Here is a 24,200-nt window from a genome sequence, read left to right on the forward strand (position 1 = left end):
AATTTACTAGTTCGAATTAAGGGGTGTGTAGCCCCTTAATTCGAACTAGTGGGAGGCTAGCCCTCCCCAGGTTTCCCTAGTGGCCACTCTGGCCAACACCAGGGAAACTCATATGCCCCCCTCCCGGCCCCGGACCCCTTAAAGGGGCACGGGCTGGCTACAGTGCCCGTGCCAGGTGCAAGCCTGCCAGCACCCAGCTAGCAGACCCTGCACCTGGCACGGATCGAGGCACCCACCCGATGCCCCCAGCCCTCCCCTCTTCCCGGGACCAGGCTGGCGGCTCCCGGGAGCTTGCCCGGGACTGCAAGAGGTGGGCACCCACCTGGGCTAGTGCGGACATCGTGGACCTCGTCCACGATCTCCGCACTAGGCACAGGAAAGTAGCCGGCTTGGGCAGGAGAGCTGCCAGCCTGGCCACCCAGGAGCAGGTGTGCATGAAAATCAAGGGGGTCCACTGAGACCCCCGACCCTGAGCCCACAATGGCCGTCCTGGGTCAGACCAAAGGTCCATCTAGCCCAGTAGCCTGTCTGCCGACAGCGGCCAACCCTAGGGACCCTGGAGGGGATGGACCAAAGACAGTGACCAAGCCATTTGTCTCGTGCCATCCCTCTCCAGCCTTCCACAAACCTTGGGCAGGGACACCACTCTTACTACCACTCATGGCTAATAGCACTCCATGGACCCAACCTCCATGACTTGATCTCACTTCTCTTTAAACTCTGTTCTAGTTCTAGCCTTCACAGCCTCCTGCAGCAAGGAGTTCCACAGGTTGACTCTTTGCTTTGTGAAGAAGAACTTTCTGTTACTAGTTTGAAGCCTGCTACCCATTCCTTTCCTTTGGTGTCCTCTAGTCCTTCTATTATGGGAACTAATGAAGAACTTTTCTTGATGCACCCTCTCCACCCCACTCATGCTTTTATAGACCTCTATCCTATCCCCCCTCAGTCTCCTCTTTTCTAAACTGAAAAGTCCCAGTCTCTTTAGCCTCTCTTCATATGGGACCTGTTCCTAATCCCTGATCATTGTGGTTGCCCTCCCCTCTCCCAGCCTCTCTCTTCCCCTCTCCCACCTCCTTTTCCCAGTCTCCCCCAGTTTTGTTCAATAAAGACAGATTCCATTTTTGAACACAATTGTCCTTTATTTTGTACATCAAGAAAAGGGGCTAGGGAAGGGTAAGTGGAAGGAGGTGAGGGAGGAATGGGGTACGAGCCCCCGATGGGGAGGACTGGGCTGGCTCTGCGGGCTTCTGGGGGTGGAAGCTCTCCTGCAGCCCCCCAATTGCCCCCTCTCCCCAGATGGCAGCCTGCGGCAAGTGCAGCAGGGCTGATGGCCGAGTGCTGTGATGTGCGCAGTGTGGGTACTCCGGGCACTCCAAGCCAGGACTGGTTTGCAAGCAGGGCACCCCTGAGAACTGTCTGTCCGGGGTGGGGGTCAGGTCACTTTAAGCGCAGCCCTCGGCTAGCCTGAGACAGCATCTCCACGCTCTAAGTCCTCCTCTGATGCCCTGCCGGCACTGCTTCCGGCCATCCTTAAGCCCGGTTCAGGGTCCACTTAATGTGGACATGCTAGTTCGAATTAGCAAAACGCTATTCGAACTAGTTTTTAGTTCTAGACGGGTTAGTTCAAATTAGCTTAGTTCAAATTAACTAATTCAAACTAAGTTAATTCGAATTAGTGCTGTAGTGTAGACGTACCCTTTGTGTGTGTGTATACAATCTAAAAAGCACTTCACACCTACCACTGTGATCAAAGATCTCCATGTTATTCTGATATCTGGTCTAATACTACAGTGCTCCCTCTAATCTGCACAGAGTAGTGAAATGCAAAACAGATTTTGGACCTGGTATTAGAGCTATGTAGAGACTACCCAATATACTGAAGAGTCTATATCTTGGGCAATAACTTGCATTAAGCTTGTTAAAAACACAAAGAACACAACTCCTCTTTCTCTGTGCTCTCTGTTGCCAATGAAACTATGAAGCAGAATTCCTGTTTCTCTTCCATCACATTTTCAGTAAGCACATTTGCAAGCTGAAGTAGCACTGGTGCATTCTTCCTGAAGTGCAAAAGGAAAGGAATAAGGCAGAGAGTGGAGATGCTCAGATTTCATGTTGAAGCATCACTGCATAAACATATAGGTTCATAGATAAAATTGGATTAGATGGATTAGATTAGACAACTCTGAAGGACTCTTTGTTTGCAAATGAACTGCATCATCCCAATGACACAAAACGAGGTGAAACCTTGTTTAAACATAAACCAGTCTCCAATGGTAGAAACAGAAATGCTTCAGGAAAAAATGTTTCTGTTTATTTTTCAAAGCGTATTAGTTTCTCAGATATTGCAGTGTGTATTAGAGATTTGGTTAAAGCAGTGTCTGCCTTATGGCTGCTCAATTAATTTGCACTCAGCACCTGCTACAGCTGTAAGAAATAACTATCAATACTACAGTCCTCCTGTGAACTTTTGGGAAGGTAATTCCAAACTGGTGCAAAGGTTGTGTATGTTTGGGAGTAACAATATAAACTTCTCCACCTTTGTGGAGGTACCACTGTATCAGTGAAGTGTCCTCAATATTTATGAATGTGCCAGTGGTATAGAAACTAAAAGCCCTTGACCAACTCACATTAGCATAGGTTTTTTTTTTTACCATATTTTGTATCATTAATATCAAAGTTCAACAGGTTTCTTTTAAGCAAATCTGAACAGATTGGTTACAATCTGAAAGTCCATTAATGTGACAAGCTCCTTTGAAGAAAACAAGTGGACATTTCACCGAAACAGGCTTCACTTTGCTGCCAACAGTTATGAATTCAGATGACAGCTTCTAACCTCTTAGTTTTGAGAAAATATTACTATTCAAAATGTCTTTAACGGCTCAAGGGTTTTCTACTCTTTGGCTGTTGGAATGTTTGAAATGACAGTTCAGAGCCTTAGGTATTAGAGCCAGAGCCTTACAAAGATTTTTTCTTTTAAAAATTGTTTCAGAAAGAAGTCAAGAGCTTTCATAATTAGAACAATATCAATACAAAATTAGTTAGGTTGAGGTGCTAACATTTGGGAGAACTGAAAAAACAAGTCTAGCATCTATCACTTTTCAGAATTCTTATTTCATTAGACCTCAGTTGGGTTTTGCCTGGCTCACTCACCTTACGTTAAAATGTTTCTCTGCTGTAATCACTGCAAAGTTGCAGCTCTGCTTATAATGTGTAAGCAGCTATAGCTTCAGACACACACAGTGCCTGCAAGGACTGAGTTTTTAAAGGCAGCTGTAATTCACAAATTAACATTTTGAGCCTTAAAACATTTTTCAGACTTCTAGCCAAATGAATGATTAGCAGTTAAAAAAGTTAAAGCAACCACATGCTAGCAATTTTCAGATAATTTCAATTATATTTGTATTGCTACAATATTAATCATCCTCTTTAATACTTAAATTTGAATGTGGGGTAATTTTGCAAAGGGAGAATTTTTTAGTGAAGATCACTGACGAGAATGTGATGCGTCAAAGCAAGTCCTGGAGTCCTCATGATATTCCTAACCTCTGTCAAGCTGATGTTACCATAGGGCACAAAGAGTGCACTAGTTTCTTTAGTCAATGGTCTTGTACTGGATGAAAGTCTAAGAACCATGTAATTTTTTTGGACTATTATCTATCTTTGACATTGTTGAAATGCCTGTGGATTGTGGCAGGGATATACAAAGTTGTTCCTGAATAACTCTGCTCCTTCTGAGGGTTATTATAGATTATATTCTGTTTCACATGCAGATTATTAGTTCAGATGGTATGGGCTATGGTGCCTTCAGTACTCAGATGAGGCTCAGTTCTATTTCTATTTTATTACCCTGATGGTGAAGTTGTCTATTGCTTCTAGAATCAAGATGAAATTCAGGCATGGCTGAGAGTTGACAGTCCAAGGCCGAAAAGAGAAGGCAAAGATAATGTTGCTTAGAGGGATGAAACAATGAGAAATAATAGCAGTGGTTAATCACTTTCCTTGAAAGAGGTAATTTACTTTCCTTTTTCATTTCTGGTTCACAGATTGAGGGACTTGCTACATAAAAAAATCTAGAGAGCAACAGTGCTTTTTTCCCATCTGCATTGGTCAGATGGCTATGACATTTCCTGTTGGGTGTAGAGTTGAATCTCACTAAGATTATCTTTGTTTCTGACATCTCCAGATTGGTCCAGGAACATATGTTTCATGTCTAAATTGGCACTCGTAGTTTGACAACTTTATTAATAGGATACATTTAGTATTCATAGACTTATATTCTCATGTGGGATTTGCAACTTGAGCAGTTTTAAAAATTAAAAATTAAAAGCCCAAAGCTGTTTTTTATGTACTTAAAATATTTGCAAATTAAACTTCTAATTGTTTTTGCTCATCTGTAACTTTTTAGAAGCTACTTTCACTAAGAAACCATTTTAATTTACTAGAAATCCTGGAAGTAAGAAATTATGTATAATAAATGTCTTGGCTTCTAGCTATGTGAAGATACACAGTACATTGAATTTGTTTAAGAAAAAAGTACTGATTAGTCTAGGCCTTTTTGTAAACATTAGATCAGAGTGAACTTTTATGGATGTATAAAAACCTTGGTTATATTGTTGCATACATTAACTTTAAATGGGCTAGTTGATATACTTTAACGTATTCTTTTAGCACAGGTGATACCCCTCAACAAAACAGGATCATCTGGATCTGTCTGCAGATACCCTGTAATACAGCTAACAGAGGTAAATGACAGAACAAAACTCAGAAAACTATAGACAGGAACTAAAATGGAACTAAAACTATTAAAACTACAGTTTTATCCAACTATCTATTTTCAATGAATTAACACATTAAAAAATACTGTCCACCTATTAAAATACATGAGCTTTTTCTCTCCCACCATCTATACGATTTCCTGCTTTCTGTGCTCTCTAAAATATATATGTTTGATCAACAAAAATAGCAGCAGCTGTCACTGAACATAGCATTTAAAGTACAGACAAGCTAAAGAATGCAAGCTGAGTTATCTTAATCATAACAGCTGAACTGCTGCATGAACAGGAGTAGCAAGCATTTTTCCAAGTAAAAGAGTACATATTTAATTCCAAATGTATTCATGTTGTTCCAATATGAAATAGTTTTCTCTATAAATATTGTTCTTTTGCTTTACAAATTGTGCTTGCCAAAGGTGTATGAGAAGACACATACCTCAAAGTATTTTTCTGCATTCATTATTTCAGATTTGTTGGTACAATTAAAGTTTGAAGGCATTCTACCCATTTATTTAAGGCCTGATTCTACACCCATGCTCAAGTTGTCCCTGATCCAATATACATTAAGTATGTAACAACGCAATAGTCCCACTGGCATCAATGGGACTACGTATGTGATTGAAGTTAAGCATGTGCTTAAATGCTGTGCTGCTCAGAGATACTGAGTAGTGCACTACTTCATGCGTGGTCCAGTTAAAGAGGGCTATTCACAGAACAAGATATTAGTGTGAGAAAGGAGTGGCAGAATCTGACCCTTGGAAATTCTGACTCTGTTTTACCTGTATGATGGCTGAATTAAAAAAAAAAAAAGTCAGAATTGAGCAGTGTAATTCCAGGACTTGCAAATGGCTTTGTTTCTTTGTAATATTTTTAAAAAAGAGATTCAATTAGGGTACGTCTAGACTACAGGCTTTTGTCAACAGAAGTTTTGTCGACAGATACTGTCGACAAAGCTACTGTCGACAAAGAGCGTCTAGACTACATTCAGTTCTGTCGACAAAGCAAGCTGCTTTGTCGACATGACAGTGTAGACACAAAGGACAGTGTAGATGGAATAACACCTTCTGTCGACAGAAGTCTGTCGACAAAAGACGTTATTCCTCGTAAAATGAGGTTTACAGCCGTCGACAAAACTGCTGAGTTCTGTCGACGTTATGTCGACAGAACTCAGCGGTAGTGTAGACACAGGTATAGTTTTGTCGACAAAAGTCCACTTTTGTAGACAAAACCCTGTAGTCTAGACACACCCTGAAATAACAAATCTCCATTGTGAAGAGCACTAAATATCACATTGTTATGCAAGACAATTTCATTTTGAATGGTATGGAACATGGGAAGAAATCTCTTGTAAAATCAGACATTGTACAGACACATGTTCATAAACATATGCTAATGATTCTATTACAATTTGCCTATTTAATTATTCACACCATAATCAAATATTGCACTTTGCTATTGTATTTTGGATGTATTTTGGTTTCATTATTAGGAATTTATATTCAGGATTTTGACAATATGTACAAATATGTTTTTATCAGAAGATACTTATTTAACTTTTTGTCCCAGTATATATCGACAGGGCACACCTTATAGTCAAAGATGTTGGAGAAACCATGAGGAATACTTAACATTCCAAACATAAAAATCATCTTTGTAAAAATTAAGTACCCAAATAGGAATAATTTAAGTAATACAGAAAGCAAAATAAAAATAACAATTACTGTATTTCTTGAAAATAATATTCATTTCACAAACTCTAATATGCTCATTTTAGTTTCCCATTGTAATTAAGAAATCAAGATTTAAAACAAATTCTCATGCTACACACTATTGTCAGGACAAGTTTTAGTACTTGGTGGCTTCTTTGAGGTCACTTGGAGTTGGGCCATTGATGTTCATGGGATCACAATTCCACTCATTTATATTTTTTAGGCTTATTACTCCCAAATAGATTGTAAATTGCAAAGTTTTCAGTTACTCTTGTCAACTACACACATTCCCCTAACCTTGCTGCCTCAGTATCAGAGGGGGAACTGGAGCTGGTGCCCATGAGAAGTTAGCTTAAAAGCTGGCTCTCCATGAGCATCAGATCCACCTTCCCCCCTGCACTACTGCCTCTGATAGAGGCAGCAGCATGGAAAGTGAGGGGGTTAGGCTGGAGCAAATACCTGTGGGGAGCCAGCTTTCAAGCCAACTCCCCGTGTATATCAGCTCTGCAGACCCACCTGCCCCCTGCCCCGCTGCCTTCGACAGAGGCAGCAGGGGGTGGAGGGGAGACAAGCTAGAGCAAGTGCTGGGGGGATCTGGCTTAAAAGCCATTTTCCCCCAGAACCAGCTCCATGGTGCCCCCCTAACCCAACCACACTGCTGCAGAGGCAGCAGTTGTGGGGGGAAGGAGCAGGTGGATGCTGCCACGAAGCAGCCTGTCTCCATGATGGGTCTGAGCTCCCTATGGACAGAGGCTGCTCTACATCCCATGGACAGAGGTTGCTTTAGGGCACAGCTCCTGTCCACAGGGAGTCTGAACCCCCTGAGAACAGAAGCTGCTCTGTTTGTGCGGAGATTGGCCCCCCCATGGACAGTGGATGTTGCCACCCTGTGCTGCTGACTCTGTATCAGAGGCAACAGTACAGGGTGGCAGGTAACCAATCTGCATGGAGAGCTGGTTTTTAAACTGGCTCTCCTCGTGGACTGGCTCTGTCTGCTACCCTGCGCAGTCGCCTCTGATATGGAGTCAGCAGCACAGAGTGGCTGGGAGCTCCCTAGGAGTGGGGCTGGGAGTGTCACTCTAAGTCTTCAAAAATAATCATCCAGTCTGTGTATGGTGTGTATGTGTGTGTGAGAGAGACAGACAGACAGAATGAATGAATATAAGGGCTTTGTAAACATTTTTTTCAGCTTCAGCTTGGATTGACTTTCCTTGCCAATTTTATGGGGAGGTCTCACTCAGGTTTCCAGTCTCCAAGTTCCTTCACAGAGCATCATCTTCCTTGCCATTACAGCATTCAGAATTCCCATTCTTTTGAAGGAGGAGGTTCAGCACCTTCCAGGTTAACACTCTTAGTAGTTTCCTTGTCTGCACACACACAGCTACACGTAAAATTTGCTTTATTAAAACCTTGCATTATTCTTTGCAGATTCAAAAAGAAGAAGGAAGTCTGCTTAAAAACAGAGAGAGGTTCAGTGAAGTTGGAAATATACCCAAATAAGTGTCACAATCTCTCCTGCCATTCTGCTGGAGTAAAATTAGATTTTCCCAAGCCAGCTAATTAATGGAGTAGGTCTTCTGGAAATCTATAAAAAGAATTATTTACAAGAATGCCTGGGGCTACAGCAAATTTAATAGCACACTAACAATAATTCTATGGTCATCTATCAATTAAAATGAATATTAGCATGAAAAATGACTATGCTGTCTAAATGCTAAAACACAAGCATAATTTTAACCAAATGTCTAAGTTCATACCATCTCAGCAAAAAAGTTAAGCATGCTCTTAATGTATGTACTGTTGCAGGGCTCTAGCCTTGCTTGGGGGGCAGAGGGGAGTGTCCTTCACTTCTAGGCAGATAGCATTTGCCTCAGAGGCTTGCTGTGGCCCTCTATGTAGCCTCTTGCCCTTTACTAGAGTCAAGGGTCACATCTTCATCTTAGGCCAGTCAAACAAGTTTGGGGTGAACCCCTCTTTGGTCCCAAACTTTCCTTTAAAGGATAATCTGTGTAATGGTGCAGGGAGGGTTGGGGGGAGCCTGGGCCCACCCTCTGTTCTGGGTTCTAGCACAGGGACCCAAATGGTAGGTGAAGCACAAGTATGACAGTTTTGAGCAACAAATTTCACCACTGCTACACAATGACAAGGTTGTATAACACTTTTACAATACTTATGTAATAAAATATGGAAATTAATTTCCTTGGTACATATAGCATCAGCATTTTATAGCTTCATATTGTAAAATGTCATATCATCCTTTTTAAAAGACAAGATAGATTTCTCTGAAAAAAGGTGGCTATGCTAGATAATGTGATATGCTTGGAAGGAGAATTAGTCATCCTTTTATAGCCAGTCCTTCTATATAGGACAGCAATGACAACTTTTGAAAAGTATTTAAAAAGTCAAAAAACTAAATTAAGTAAAAACAATTGTATCACATATGTTCTACCATGATGAAGAATGATATTAAATCATAAGCTATCTTTTCAAAAGTACTAATCATAACATCTTTGATCATTATACAGTGATTCAATATGCAAAAGGATAATCAGCTATCAACACTTATGGTCACTTGGGTGGTAATATATTATGACTATGTAATTATTAGCAACACTTTTTTTATGAGGCCAGCTTTTTCGGAATTGGATACCTAAAATTAGGCATCTCGACCTCTTTTTACAAGCTTATATAAAGGTGCCCTGACCATAGTGTGTGTGTGTGTGTGTGTGTGTGTGTGTGTGTATTTTTGTCAAAATCAGATCTGCGGCTGTGGCTAAAGAAGTCCCTTAGCATACGAAGGCCAAAAGCTTTTACATTTTGACATATGTCTTCTGTATTTCCTATTGAATTATTGTGGATTACCAAGGCACTTTAGAAAAGAGATGTTTTCTCTTAATAAACCAGCCAGGACAAGAAGGCCTTTTTGTGAAGTCCTGACTAAGGTGCCACAAGAAAACTCATTGTTTTTAAAGTTATTGACACGGCTACCCTTCTGAAAGAAAAATGAATGTAACTGTAAGAATATAGTGTCAATCATTTTGATGCTGCAAACACAGAAATGTGTAATCAGTGAATGAATGAAGAAAGGAGGGTAGGTTGACTAGAAAATAGAGATGTTCTTGTATACTTCAGCAATGCACTTGGAATTTAATCAGTAACAACTTTATCTTATGTTGAAGTTAAATTCCCCTCTGAAGAGGGTCCCCACAAGGGCTTGTGAACACTGAGCTTTCATGCAAGCCTTTAGCAAGCTGCTTAGTGGTGAACAGCATTTTTGCCCTTTGTACTGGATAATATTTCATCATCACTCTATAAAGTTCTAATATCAAAATTTCATATCTTTTTTGTGGTGCTTTATGTAATAGGTTTCCTATATTCCATAGGTACTGAGGTTATAGCACCAATGTTGCTGCATCTGCCTTTGTTTTTCAATCTAGTCCTGCTTTTCATACTATAATAGGTATTGACTTAGGTCCTGCCCACATGGTATGACTTCTGACTAATGTTATAACCATTTGGTGGCGCAGACATCATAACTGGATATGAATAACACAGTTCAAGTTATGTCCTAGTCCAGAAATCTTTACAGGATCTGAAAAAGATACACCTATTTCAAACATCCACGAAGGCTATTATTTGGTTAAATTTAAATATATAAACAAAAGTCCAAAAACAAAATAAAAACAAACCAAGTAAAACTCCCTCAAAGTATTAAACCAAACAAATGAAACATATGCCATTCAATATTACAAAATTTTGAGACAATGGCTAAACTAACAGAAGTCAGGAGAGTCAAAGTTCTCATTGACATTCTGTACTCTGACTTTATAATATATGAGCTATAAACAGAAGCACAACTAAATGATGTAAATCAGAGAGTCACATTTTTTTAACATAGAACCTACTGGCTTGTAGCAACTTTCACAAACATTCCAGACTTATTATTACAATATTTCATAAGTAGTACAGTAATAAAAAGGCTGATTGATAGGTATATGTTTAACTGCTTTTTACTGATTTTCAAGATCTCAGCAGTAAGATGAAAATGTAAAAATAGTATTTTTCCTTGTACTTTTATGGAATGAGGATTCTCTTTAATTTTGGGGCTAGTATTAATAACATTTTTTACGTCACCATACATAACTTATCAGAGTTCCTAACATATCAAAGACTCCCTGGTCAGCATAGTGATATAAACTAATGCCCAGTTACTAATTTAAGTCTCTTTATTTACTTGATTTTACAACTGAATCACTCAACAGATAACATTTAATTTCCCCCCTAATTATTCTTTCCTAGTAATAAAAAGAAAACAATCCATCCATACAAAAATAAATGTATAGATTTGGATCATTTATATTTCTTCCTTACAAATTTTGGAAACAAAAAAAATTTCATCTGTGAATTTCTATTACAATTAAAACACATATTACTAAATAACTACAGAATCCAGTTTCTTGTTCATCAATGGCATTATGGGTCTCTGCGTCTGAATTGCAAAAGTCTTACAACAGGAATAAAACAAATTTTCAAATTTTCAGTAATTAAGATTTTAGATTTACATTTTATTGTTAACATTCGTATGTTCATCATTTTTAAAAATAAAATGTAAGCATTATTTATAGGTAGGTATAAATGTAAGCACTATTAATAGGTATTGCTGTATAAACACAAGATGACACCGGAAGATAAAGAAATAATGAATGTAGCCCTTAGTAATGGAATTGCAGTTCAGTCATACATATTCCCTCTCAAATTTAATGCAGCTTTCCTTAGTTACTGGAAATTATAGAATCCTGTAATGTAGTTAATTTACAGTTAATCAACTCCCATAATTAGAAACAACTAAAAGATGGAGAAAGCCGCTTTTGGCTCAGAACAATACCATTATATAGACATCAAAGTTGTTTAAAAACAAAGAAGGGTTACCTACCAGTTCAACTCGTCCGAAACCTCCGACTCCAAGTGTGTCAATGATGTTGAAATCAGACAGTTTCAGGTTGGCGAAGAAGGCAGCTTCGGCTTCATATCTGGATTTTTTTATGCGAAAAAATGGAAATTTCTTAGAGGTGCAAACATGGGTATTGCATAAGATTGTACCTGAATGGCGAGAGTGTGGGACAGGATTTACCTGTTTCACTTCCATCTCATCTCAAAGTCTGTGTTTGTTCACACTCATGGTTTCGTTGGTCCCATTTGTAAAGTATACCATATATTTGTACTTTTCCCCAGAAAGTTGGAATACCAAAATTTCTACTGCATGTCTATAAAACAGGTATTTCTGTACTGTAATTCAATTCCAGTTATCAAATTAATACTACATTTTGACACTTCCTATTAATCTTCTTGTGAGGACTGTTTTGCCTTTTTAGTATTTTTGGAAGATAAAGTCTCTCATCTGAGTTTCCCTTGTCCACAGGCTGGCAGTAGTTTCTATAAATGTTTATTGAAAGTAGCAAGATCATTAAGGTCCCGGGAGAGAAATCACAGCCACGTTACATGAAATCAGATCCAATAAGCTAAGGGCTGGTGTGCAAATGTCTGAAATGAATGACTTCAGACACATATTAACATTCCTGAAAATGCATCTTCACTTCTGGTACATTCATAAGCTTACTTAGAGTAGAATTCTCACTTAAGGATCCCATAGTTCAAAAGCTCTCTCTTTACCCTGTGTACAAGTGTCTTGCAATAAAAGTTCACAAAGCATGCAAATCCAACACATGCAAGCCTGCCAAAATAAGCTTCCCACGAATATACTTGTGAATATGAATCCCTTAAAATATCTCCTTGTTGAGGATTATGGTATTTTTAGAAAGGCTCAGAAGGCAGATGGATGAACAGGATCCTCCCGCTTAATAAATTTTAGACAGGGAGGCTTTCAGCTGCCAAAAAAGTCCTTAGTGCATGTGCATAGTCAAATGTAATCTTTGACCTTCAGGAACACAGAATTGTATATGAAAATAATGGTGACAGGATTTATTAACACAATCATGCAGGGTAGGAATTGGTTAGTAAGTTAAATGATCTACAATATTTAATTTTATGCCCATATTTTGCATTTAAAGGATCCAAATAGTGTGTTTCATCATAAGATTACAAGTAAGCATGACTCACTACAGACAAGATTTTAATATTTTCTCATAGTACAGTCATGGTAAAATGTCATAATGTTATTGATGATCATATATACCTATCCATCCACCTATCTTTTAATGTAACTAATCTATCTATTTAAACTGTCAAGGCTGTCACTGTACAATCTAATCTAATTCAATAATAGACTATAACTGATTTACTCCCACCTTATTGTCTCAAACCAGTATTCTTGATTCTTTTTAAAATGAAAGGACATTGTGAGGGCAGGGAAAGCAGTAACCAAACTGTTCCAAGGTAACAGAAGAGCAGAAAAAAGAGATGGGGAGAAGCAAGGGAAGGAGTTTGGAGCAACCATATACAGTAGCAGCCCGTCAGTACAGGCATCCTAGGCGGTTGCTTAGGGCGCCAAGAAAAATGGCCGTTGAGGGCTTTGGAGGCGGGGGTGCTGATTGTGTATTTTGCCTAGGGCGCCAGTTGGCGGCAGCTTGTCTAGGGCCACTCCTGACTATATATAACAAAGACCAAATTAAAACCTAATACTGTACAAGGCAATCCTATCTTGTGATTTCTGATGACAAATTAGTTGAATTCTGCTTTATTATTTATAATGTTGTCAGATTCTCTCAATAAGCTTGCGCCTATGGCTATAGGAGTCTGACTACATCTGATATTGAACACTAATTAGTGCTGAGTTGGCTTAGTACTTGGAGTAACCTTGTATGGCATTGTAGCTTATTGATTATTTCCCATGATGTGCATATTAAACTGGTAACATAAAAAAACCCTAAGTGCTGCTGGTAAATAACAGATCTACTTATAAATCTCTTTATTTCTAAATAACAAAGAACAAAGTATATTAGAATTTATAAACCAATCAATGAAGATGCTACTTTAGTGTGTCTGCCTAGGCCAATTTAAACTATAAATATAGTACAGTTTGACTTCTAATGTTTTAGCCCTTTTGACTGATTTGCTACATTTAATAGTTTCTAGTTTTTAGATGTAATGGTAGGTCTTAAATCCTGTGAAGGATTTTCATCCCCCTGGTGAACCAACTGATGGAAGGCTTACCATTTCCAAGTTACAAAGCACCACATTAGCCATCCTGACTCTGTGTCAGACATGTGGAAATCCATCTTGGGTTGGTGAGGCAGAAAGGAGCAAGATAATGTGGTGACCAAGTTTACCAAATGAGGAGCTCTAGATACACTAAGCCAACTCATTTGTTCCCCAAAGTAGGACACAGGATATGCACTTAGGAAGTGCCATGCTGACGTCAGGGAGGCATAGCATGATGTCAGGGAGGCATAGCATCAGGTAGTCCAGACTTCTTCCCTAATTCTAGGAAACTTGATTGGATTTCCCAAATGCGGAAGAAGCAGGGATCTGACATTCCAAGTACATTTTTTCCAGTGTTGTTAAGGCCTCCATGATCTGGTTTTACATAGCAAGGACGTGGAAATAAATAGTTTCATTTCTATAATGCCTTTTAGCTGAAAGAATGCAAAATGCTGCATAAACTATGAATAATTCATACAATTTCACTTGACAAGAAAAAGGCAGCCCCAGGATCCCAACATAGCATACAAAGTAACAGGTGCTCTTTCTGATTCTTGGGTTTTCCACAAAACCTCTTTAAAACACCAAGTTCAAAAGAGCATTATGCAGCAAGCACAGATTAGTCTTCTTTCTGTGGTGATAGTCACAAAAAATGAAACTTTATTGATAGCTTTTAAAATGAGTTATGATCTCTCATATGAAGAGAGATTAAAAAGACTTGGACTTTCCAGTTTAGAAAAGAGGAGACTAAGGAGTACATATGATAGATGTCTATAAAATCATGACTGGTATGGAAAAAGTGAATTAGGAAAAGTTATTTACTTATTCCCACAATAAAAGAACTAGGGGTCACCAAATGAAATTAATAGGCAGCAGGTTTAAAACAAACAAAAGAAAGATTTTCTTCACTCAGCGCACAGTCATTCTGTGGAACTCCTTGCCAGAGGATGTGTTGAAGGCTAGAAATTTAATAGGGTTCAAAGAGAGCTAGATTGATTCATGGAGGTTAGGTCTAATAGCCAGGATGAGTAGGAATGGTTAATAGAGAAAAGTTAATTTAAAAAATTATTTTAAGCTTCTACTCTGTACTATTCAAAAAAAATGTTGGGGGGTACATTGCTGTTCTTTTACAGTCATTAGGTTAGTTGAATTAAGACTGCAAAACAAATTTTGTACAATATCCCAGATACTTTGTCATGGCCATTATAGAAAGGAAAAAAATGAATTCTATATATTCTGAAACAAATATATATGCAAAAGAAAGCATACAGAATTGTCCAACATTGAAAATTATGGTATAGCTACATAGCAGTGTTAGTTCGGAATAACTGATGTTATTCCAAAATAACATAGTAGTATAGGTGCAGACAAGCAATTATTTTGACATTATGTCAAAATAATGTTGAGCTGGAGGACTTCTTACTCCAACTCCTATAACCCTCATTTTATGAGGAGTAAGCAAGGTCAGAGGAAGAATGCTTTTTCACAGACTTCCTGCTGTGTAGACAGCACCAAAAGCTGAAATAAGCTTTTTTGACTTAAGCTATGCAATTGACATAGCTCAAGTTGTGTAGCTTATTTTGGCTTTAGCCCTGCTGTGTAGAAGTATCCTTACAGCCTAATTCTGTTTCATTCCTAAAAGTAAAGGTCAAACTCATTCAAACTTCAGTAAAAAATTAGGAGACTGCCATCCTATCCAGTTTCTTAAGGAAAATAGAGCCAAATTCTGCCCTTATATATGTACATGTATCTCCTTGAAAAAAACGAAGTCAGTCTGAAGTCAGTTAAAAACAGATTGGCCCACAGGTCATGGAAAGTTTTCTGTGCATACCTAATGGCTGCGTCTAGACTGGCATGATTTTGCGGAAATACTTTTAATGGAAAAGTTTTTCCGTGAAAAGTATTTCCGCAAAAGCGTGTCTAGATAGGCAAGTGCCTTTCCACAAAAGATTTACTTTTGCGCAAAAGCATCCGTGGCCAGTCTAGATGCAATTTTGCATAAGAAAGCCCCGATTGCCATTTTAGCCATCAGGGCTTTTTTGTGCAAAACAGTTCTTCCCTCTCTACACTAACTCTCTTGCACAAGTATTCTTGCACAAGAGGGCTTTTTCCCGAGCAGTAGCATGAAAGTATTTGCACAATAAGCACTGATTTTGTACATTACAAAGTCAGTGCTCTTGCGCAAATTCAAGCAGCCAGTATAGACAGCTGGCAAGTTTTTGCGCAAAAGCAAAATCTTGCCAGTCTAGACGCAGCAAATTTAGCTACTACTTCAATAAAGATTTGCATTGGGTTTTCAGTGTTCCCTCTAAGTTGGGAAGCAGCACAGCTTCACAGATGATCTATCAGCCCTGCCTCCTCAAAGTCTCTGGGCTCCCAACTTGTTACAATTTACATCTGGTTGGCAATATACATGGAATTAAGCTGACTGACTGGAAGGGGCTGATTAATCACCTGTGAAGCTATGCTGCCGCTCAGCTTAGAGGGAACACTGGTTAGCTGAACAGCTAACTTTAACAGAAGTCACATAGCTCAACATTGGGAAAACTTAGCAGTAAATGTATAATATCATTTAAACAAAAATAACAGAATGAGAACATTCCTGTTCATGCCATAAATTAGAAATCAATCCTTTTTTTCCTTATTTCCCTTAATACAAAGGATATGACTTCAATCTACTTTTTCTTATACATTTTTGTTAATTTGTGTGCTGCTTTCTAACCAAAAATAATGATATATTGGAGAGTGTACCCTCTCAGAAACAGATTCAGTCATACTATTAATGGCAGACAACAGGCAAACATAGTATGCTCAAACCATTCATTCTAGTTGAAATAGATTTTTCAATTTCATGTGAAAAAGGAGCAGTAACTTATAATTTTACCAAATATATATTACATTAATTATTCTACAGTGAATTTGCTTAATTCCAAAAATATTCTCCAAAGTGCATTTAGTTATTAGGATTAGGAAGAGATCAGCTCAATGAAATGCAGATATATAAGAAAGTTAAATATTGGATGTACACAGGGTATCTTGTTTTGGGGGTAGTTCAAAGTACCAGCTGCTGCTGGGGACACCCAGGTTCTTGGGAACTCACCCCACAGAGAGAAGATGAAATGCCAGTGGGATGTTTGTAGGAGCATAATAACTGATTGATTGTCTAAAATAACTCAAATCCTTTTGAGAAAAATATACACACAGGTGCTGGTCATATTTCTTAAGGATTTCTATGACATTCTAAATCCTTTCTCCAGCTGGCATGGCAAAAGTGTTTAATATAGGTTGTGGGGAGAAGGTTGTACACTAGATACCTGGCCTTTTAAATGGGCTTTCCATGATCCTTTTGGACCTCTGGAAGAGCTAATGACATTCATAATAATTATTTAGTTATGTAATTTAATAAAGTAAATAATGTACAGAGCTAGAATGAACAAACCTCAGAGAGGGCCTGAAGTTTGTTTCACTATCCAAAGGTCTGAATACTTATCCAAACCAAATTCAAATGCTCAGAAATTCTTGGATCTGGATAAGAGTTCAGTTAATTTTGAAAGAAACTGGCTATACTGAGATTTCTGATACTTCTTTCCTTAGTTGAGCTAAGAAATATTTCAGGAACAATATTTCTTGTATTATTTATGCATTTTCACTTCTGGTGCTAAAATCACCAGACAGAGGGTGGGGGAAATGACAAATGAGAATACAAAGGGGAAAAAGTAAAGTGGATACAACTTTTTTAAACACAAAAAAATTATATATCAAATGTGTAAAGGGGTGTTAGCCTAATCTTAGCAAACATGGATTCTCAGAAAAATATTCAGCTTGTAAGAGGGGGGAACCCCCCCCCATAATTTTGTAACCTAAGTTATCCATGCAATGCCACTACATTTCTTCTTATAAAGTGTTTTCAGGAATTTAGCTAGGGATTTTCAAAGGAGATAAAGGGAAGTAGGCACCAACACTTGCTGAATTTCAATGGGGTCTGTCAACATAATTCCCTCAAGTGATCATTTTGTCATCTGATAAAGATAAATACCTCACATTTTTAATCGGAGAGATTCCCCTTGTCTTTTCAAATATTTAGGTGTCATTTATGTTAGACATGGACAGTCTAGGAGGTCTCTAGATCCAAATCAAATAAACTATAGTTCTCCTTCAAGAGATATCACCTGAACCTGTAGTGGAGCATCCACTGGGACACTAATCTCAAAGATTGTCAGTTACTACACAGGTGAGTAACCTCCTCTTCAGATCTGATGGTGACAAAATCTCATAAGCAGTTCTATTAAGATTTTTTGAAAATCTCCATGGTAGCAATTTTGTCATCTTATTGTCCTAGAATCTCATGAAAATGGTTATCTTTTTGCTGTCTCAGCAAGCAAAACAAATACTGCAAATCAGACTTCTTGTGGCCAGTTTTGGTCTGGGGGCTTGTATTCAAACCACTTATTTCCTAAAATTCAAAAAGTTCCAGTTCAGTGTCCTGATTTTATATCACATTTAGTATTAACTAAAGTCAGATATTAAAAAAAATGGTTGTCAAGGGGCCCTCACCTATAGCTGGTCACCATACAGTAATCCCATTGCGCAGAATTTGCCATTAGTTCCAAACAGCAGGCACTGAATCAAGCTCTAAGTATTCATATAATGCATGTTATGCAGGGAGGTTGTGGTGGGGAAAGCTTTTGGCTATTTGCATGCTATGTTTGAATGTCCACCTACCAACTATTTAACTAACAGATTGCTGCATAAAACCACAAAGAATTACTTTGAAATACATTTCAAATCCAATTTAAAATGAATCTAAAATCACCAAAATATTAATCAATATTAGGCACTCAAAAAAGATGGGAAAATGGCACAAGGACAAAAATTGGTTATACCCTAATATTTGGTTTTACTAAACTAGTTGATAAGTGAACTGAATGTGTTGGGAAACATTAGACATCTGTTACCAAGCAGTCATCTCCAGTACAAATCTTGGATTGATTCCATGTACATTGCCAAGTAGATGTAAATTGTAACAAACTGGGAGCCAACAATAAACTCACTAAAATTAATAAGATGACTCTAAAGAAAAAAATTCTGTGCCTTTTTCAGTGATATACATTTTTTTATTCAATCATTTCTTAGGTTTTACATTCCATTTTATTGTCTAACTGAATTGCTTCTATACTGTAGCTAGTGACAGTGCAAAAGAGATTTTGGATTATTTGCAGAATGTTAGCTAAATGAGCTTTCTAGCATTTTCTATCAGTCTACACTACTGTAAATTACATATGTAACATAATATGTAATAAGATTCATGATCTCAACCTATTTAATTGGCATAATTCCACAAGAGCAAAATGTGTTTCAAAACAAAATTGCTTACTCAGTAATAATCTAGAATTTAAATAAATTAGATTTGGAATTAGGCACATTTGTAGAACTAGTGTAGGCTGTGCTGTGCTAACTAGTGTTTGTATTGGCTCCGGGAATCAATCTATATTTATTCAGAAAAAAATTAATAGCAGCATGTTGTCCAGCCCCCTCTTAACAGTCAAAAAAAGACTATTATGCTTCTTCATGAGTTCTCTGCTTAAAGAATGTTAATTAAATGATCTATGATAAAGTGAAACAAAAGTTTCTTTATTCTATGAATTGTGACCTTAACTATCTCAACTTCAATAAAATTGAACTGATCTTTATTTTGTTGTGGTTTCTCACTCCCTACTGATTTCCATGTGCATTAAGCAAAAGCTTTGTACATTTGCCATCTTTGATATTCGTTTTCTGCCACAGGAATTAGATGTATACTCATGAGTTTTGTGTAAAAAGGGACTGATACAAAATTACAATGATTTGTTTCAGAAAGCACATATCTCCTTCCTGGGTGAAATCCCGGCCTCAGTGAAATTAATAGCTAAACATTTATTGACTTCATTGAGGTCAGGATTTCATCCCTAAAGAATCTTGTGTTACACACAGGAAGCATAGGCAAAACCACTGTAACCAGGTCATCTCTAAGGCCTCATGATATGTACATGTGTAGCTGACTATTAAGACTTAGGTGCTTAAACTTACACATGGATTTATCCAGTTGGCCATATTCTGTAATATGTGAAGAACTTCTAAAATTGTTGGCTTTTGATCATATTAAACAACACAGTTATTATATATTATATAACTTCTGCACAAGACCAGTTTTAGGAGGAACTGTTATCCTGAACTGTGTACTAAAAATTTGTTAGCAAGCAACGTATTCTGTAGTGATGGTAATGAACCTGCTTTTTAGAGTAAGTAAATTAAAGGAGATAAAATGGTTTAAATTAGTGAAAGAATGAATTTCACCTAATGAAACTGTAACTTTGAACATTTAAGAACAATGTTTATGAAAAAGAATTTATCATTTAGATAATTTTTTTTCATTTTTTCCTCAATGGTCTGAATTACCATACTGTACCTGGTAAATCCATACAAACTGCTGCCCTCCCATGGCTTCTGATGGCTATATAGATAACTTGCTACTCCAGTCCTACGTACAATTTCTGGATTGGATTGGTGTACACCAGTTGGTCAATAGAAGTGCAATTGTAGGCACTGGTAGATTAAATTCAAGCAGTATGGTAAATGGTATTTTTGTTTCCATTCCCACTGTATTCTCATTGTTTTGTCGATTAAGATATTTATTTAAAGGTCAAATTTTATACTATTTGTGATTTACCCTTGGAGAATATGGAATTTATGAATGAATACATGGGCAAAAGCAAACAAACTTCTCATGTCAGTTTTGCATGAGATCCTTACCTTCAACTATGCCCTGTTTGCACACCTTAGGCACATTCAGGCAACAGAGAGAAGTACGGAAGATCGACAGAATATATTACAACCAGCATGATCCAGAGCCTGGAAATGCCTGTAAGTAGATTCTTGAGAGGCATTTACAGCAAATCTTGTGTTATTTTATAAGACTGAACAGCTGCAGAGGCATAGTCAGTCATACTCTCAGAGCTCCCACCTTATGTATGGACACCAGTGAGCTTCTAACATATACTCAGTGTGCTGGCCATTTTCAGTATTAGATAGAACTGGTGGAGATCTCCCTTAATGGACCATTTAGTACAAAGAAATATGAAAGTGATATTGCTCTTGTAGGACTCAATCCAGGACGGTACTGAGCATCCTCAGCTCCCACTGGCTTCAATGGGGGCTGAAGGAGCTCAGCACATCCCAGGATTGATTCCCCCCCCCCCCCCCCCGGTTATCATGAGGGCTGAGATACAAAACATAGACATTTCCTATACAAGTTTTTTTTCCCCACTCAGGAAAATTCTACCGTTGTTGCCTCTTGTACTCAGATTTATATCTCCGATCTCCAGGTATCCATTAAATGATTTGAGATGCTCTTTCATGACACAAAAATGCCCTTTCATACAGAGCCCTTCTGAATAAAGACTGATATTGATAACATAACCATGTCAAGAAAGAGGCCTTTTCTTTTTATTTTGCTGACAGATAATAGTACAGAAAGGCTATATTCATTTTTGCCGACCCATCAAATCATACTAGTAACGTGCCATTACTTCAGATTAGTTTATTAGTTCATTTATTAACAGTATCACAAAATCATATTGGGACTTCTCCATTTATAGGAAAAGACAAAATGATTCTATCAAGACACTGCACGGTTAGATAAAAAATAATGACACAACAAGTCTTCGACATCCCCTTAGTGCAGGATTTTTGTCCACTACAGCTCCCCGTGCTGCTGACCAGAAGGCAATGGCCTGATACTGCTGTGATTCTGAACAGGACCTTTTGCCCTTTCCACATGCATACGGAACAGGAGGCATTCTAGTATGTCCATACAGTCCATTTTGTGCACTTATTTGCTGTCCTCATTGTAGACCATATCTACAGGGGACAGATATGATCAACACTTGGAATAGAAACAGATCTTCACTTATTAAAACAGTAGCAGACAGGTATTTACTGCACTCCCAATAAAGCACCAAAGATGAAATCATAACATTAATCTCTCACCCTAATTTCACTTTTTCATAAATATGAAAGGAAAAGAGAAAAGAAATATGTATTAATAGAAAAATGTTCTAAAAGAAGAGGATTATAAAACCTTTCCTTAGTTCAGGTCTCCTTCTTCCAGACCAAGATCCTTCTGAGGTCAGCAGTGCAGTGGCTTTAATTCCTGGTTTAGCTGCTACCACTTCGTTTTACCCTTTTTACTTTCTACTGAAAATCCAAATCAGAGAGATTATATTTGGATTTTTAAAAGCAATGACTAATGAGCTTTTTGTGTTTGTGGCAACCATGCAATTGAAAGTTACAGATTCACAGACAATTGCATTAAAAAGAAAGGCTTTCCTTCTTTTCAAGTTAATGTTGCTAAGGCTATATGCAGTTTGGCTTAACCTATCACCACTTTAACTTACAGCGTACTTGCCTTTAATGAATTCCAAATCAGGAAAAAGAGCATACCTCCTAGTTTAGATTTTCTAACAGAAAGTGAACATTTGAGTTGCAGCTAAAAGAGACATTAAAGCTATGGCATCACTAACTTCCTCTGGAAGGGGAAGGAGATCTGAAATTAAAAAAATAAAGTTAAAAACTAACAGAATTTTCACTAGCAAAATACTTTTAATTTATTTTAAAACTACATTTTTAGTCATTAACATTATTAAGTAATATGAATGTAATATCTGGTTTTACAATTGGTTTGTAATAATTTTAACATTTTTTAACTATTTTATTACTCAGACAAGTAAATAAGTCTAAATTCAAGGACACTGCATAGTAGGTATTGTAAGGGGGCCAGTTTTACATTGAACTGCCACTGAATGTACTCAGCTTTATCTTAGATACACTGAGAATGCTTCTCTCCTATTATTTATGAGCAAAGTCTTATCTCATTTCCAAGCTGACACAGAATTTCTAAATGAAAAAAAAGCAGCTCTTTAGTAAAAGGATTATGCCTAGCAATACTTTACACACATTATGACACACATTAAGAAGTTAGTAGGATTACATCGAGAAGACCTTCTCTGGATAAATAATGTGGGGAGACTACTTGATCAACCTTAATTGAAAAATAAACCCAACAAGCCTGTGAATGAAGTGAGAAAGATTGTAAAAAATGGCTCATCTCATCCTATTGTTTGCTAAACCCATAACCTGGCCTTCTCTGAAGTGAAAAAACACATTATTCTTTTAAAAAAGAATCACTATTTTTGCTTTTGCCTGAATGCAAATTCTATATGTGGTCAGGAAAAATAGCGTATTACAAGTCTGAAATTCCTCATCGCAACAAGACATGCGTCGACAACAAGGAGTCTTTTGGTAACTTTAAGAGTAATAGATATATTTGAGCATAAACTTTCATGGGCAAAACCCTACTTTTGCCTACAAAAGCTTATGCCAAATAAATCTGTTAGTTTTTATGGCGCCCCAAGACTTCCTCATTGTTTTTGCAGTTGCACATTAACATGGCAACAACTCTGAAGATGTGTTTAGGTAGTACATACATTGTTTATTGAAGTCTTACAAAATTCTACCTGCCCATTTGTTAAGAATAAATAATTTTTGATGGGAGAGTAAAATTATTTTTCATTATCATCCTAACTAGAAGTTTGAGGAATAGATTTGTTGTCAGACCAATTTTCATAACAATTTTGCAATTAGGTTAAAAAAATAGAGCAATTCACTGGGTCAGTCTTACTTTAAGGAGAGATAAAGCAAATCCAAAGTAAGCGTTTAGTCACAGAACCAATGAGTTTATGTGCAATCCTCAAATAAAATTGGTAACTTCCTGAAAATGTTAAGTTGTACAGTTGATATATCTGAGACCAATGGAAATTTTAATGTGACCATTTCACTTCAGACACCTAATATACATGAAGAAAATTCCTACAGTACACATGTTTAATATGAAACAGAATTAAACCTCATCCCACGAGGAATAATGGGGCTGCCGACAGAGGGCTTTGATGTCGGCAGGGGAGCGTCCAGACTAGCGCGCTGAGCGGACAAACAGCTGATCAGCTGTTTGTCGGCTCAGCACGGCAGCCATGTAAATTTAAATGAAGCCGCGATCATTTAAATCGCGGCTTCATTTGCCTTTGCCTATGTGTCTAATCTACATGCCTCTGACGACAGAGGCATGTAGTCTAGACACACCCCGAAAGAATATACTGAATAATGTTCCATATACACGTGACTGCTTAAATAGACAATACCTTTAGTCTTATTTGATACTTTTATTTTCTTTGGCCCAATTAAATAGACCACTGCTGTTGACATTGCAAACAATTTATTTATCCAACAGTTGCTTTATTACTTTCAGCATAATCCCAATTTCCAGCAAGTCAAATTTGAGCCATAAATATGGGATACCAGCAGGAGTTTTCAGGCAGTTTCGGCTCTGGAGCTAATTGAATTTTTGAGGTGCAAAACTATTTTTAAAACATCTTGTTGATTTTGAAGAGTACTAAGTCCTGGTCTGAGACTTTTGCCACTGACTTCCTTAGAAACTGGACTAGTCCCAGACAAAACAGTAAGCTTATAA

The 24,200-nt window shown here is 37.6% G+C and overlaps 1 protein-coding gene across 4 annotated transcripts in view; it reads right to left on the reverse strand.

Annotated features, from left to right (window-relative positions):
* The window catches only part of PRKG1 (protein kinase cGMP-dependent 1), a 935,506-nt gene that overhangs the window by 35,514 nt on the left and 875,792 nt on the right, over nt 1–24,200 (reverse strand). For 3 of the 4 annotated variants that reach the window (XM_075935047.2, XM_075935046.2, XM_075935053.2), the window contains one exon: nt 11,415–11,511. In XM_075935047.2, coding sequence (XP_075791162.1) covers nt 11,415–11,511 — 97 coding nt within the window. Of the gene's footprint in view, nt 1–11,414; nt 11,512–11,612; nt 12,436–24,200 lie in introns of those variants that run through there. The other variant, XM_089780148.1, reaches the window with a different exon arrangement.

This window comes from Pelodiscus sinensis, chromosome 8 (genome assembly GCF_052426305.1).
Source record: "Pelodiscus sinensis isolate ZL-2025 chromosome 8, ASM5242630v1, whole genome shotgun sequence".
Taxonomy (NCBI): Eukaryota; Metazoa; Chordata; order Testudines; family Trionychidae; genus Pelodiscus; species Pelodiscus sinensis.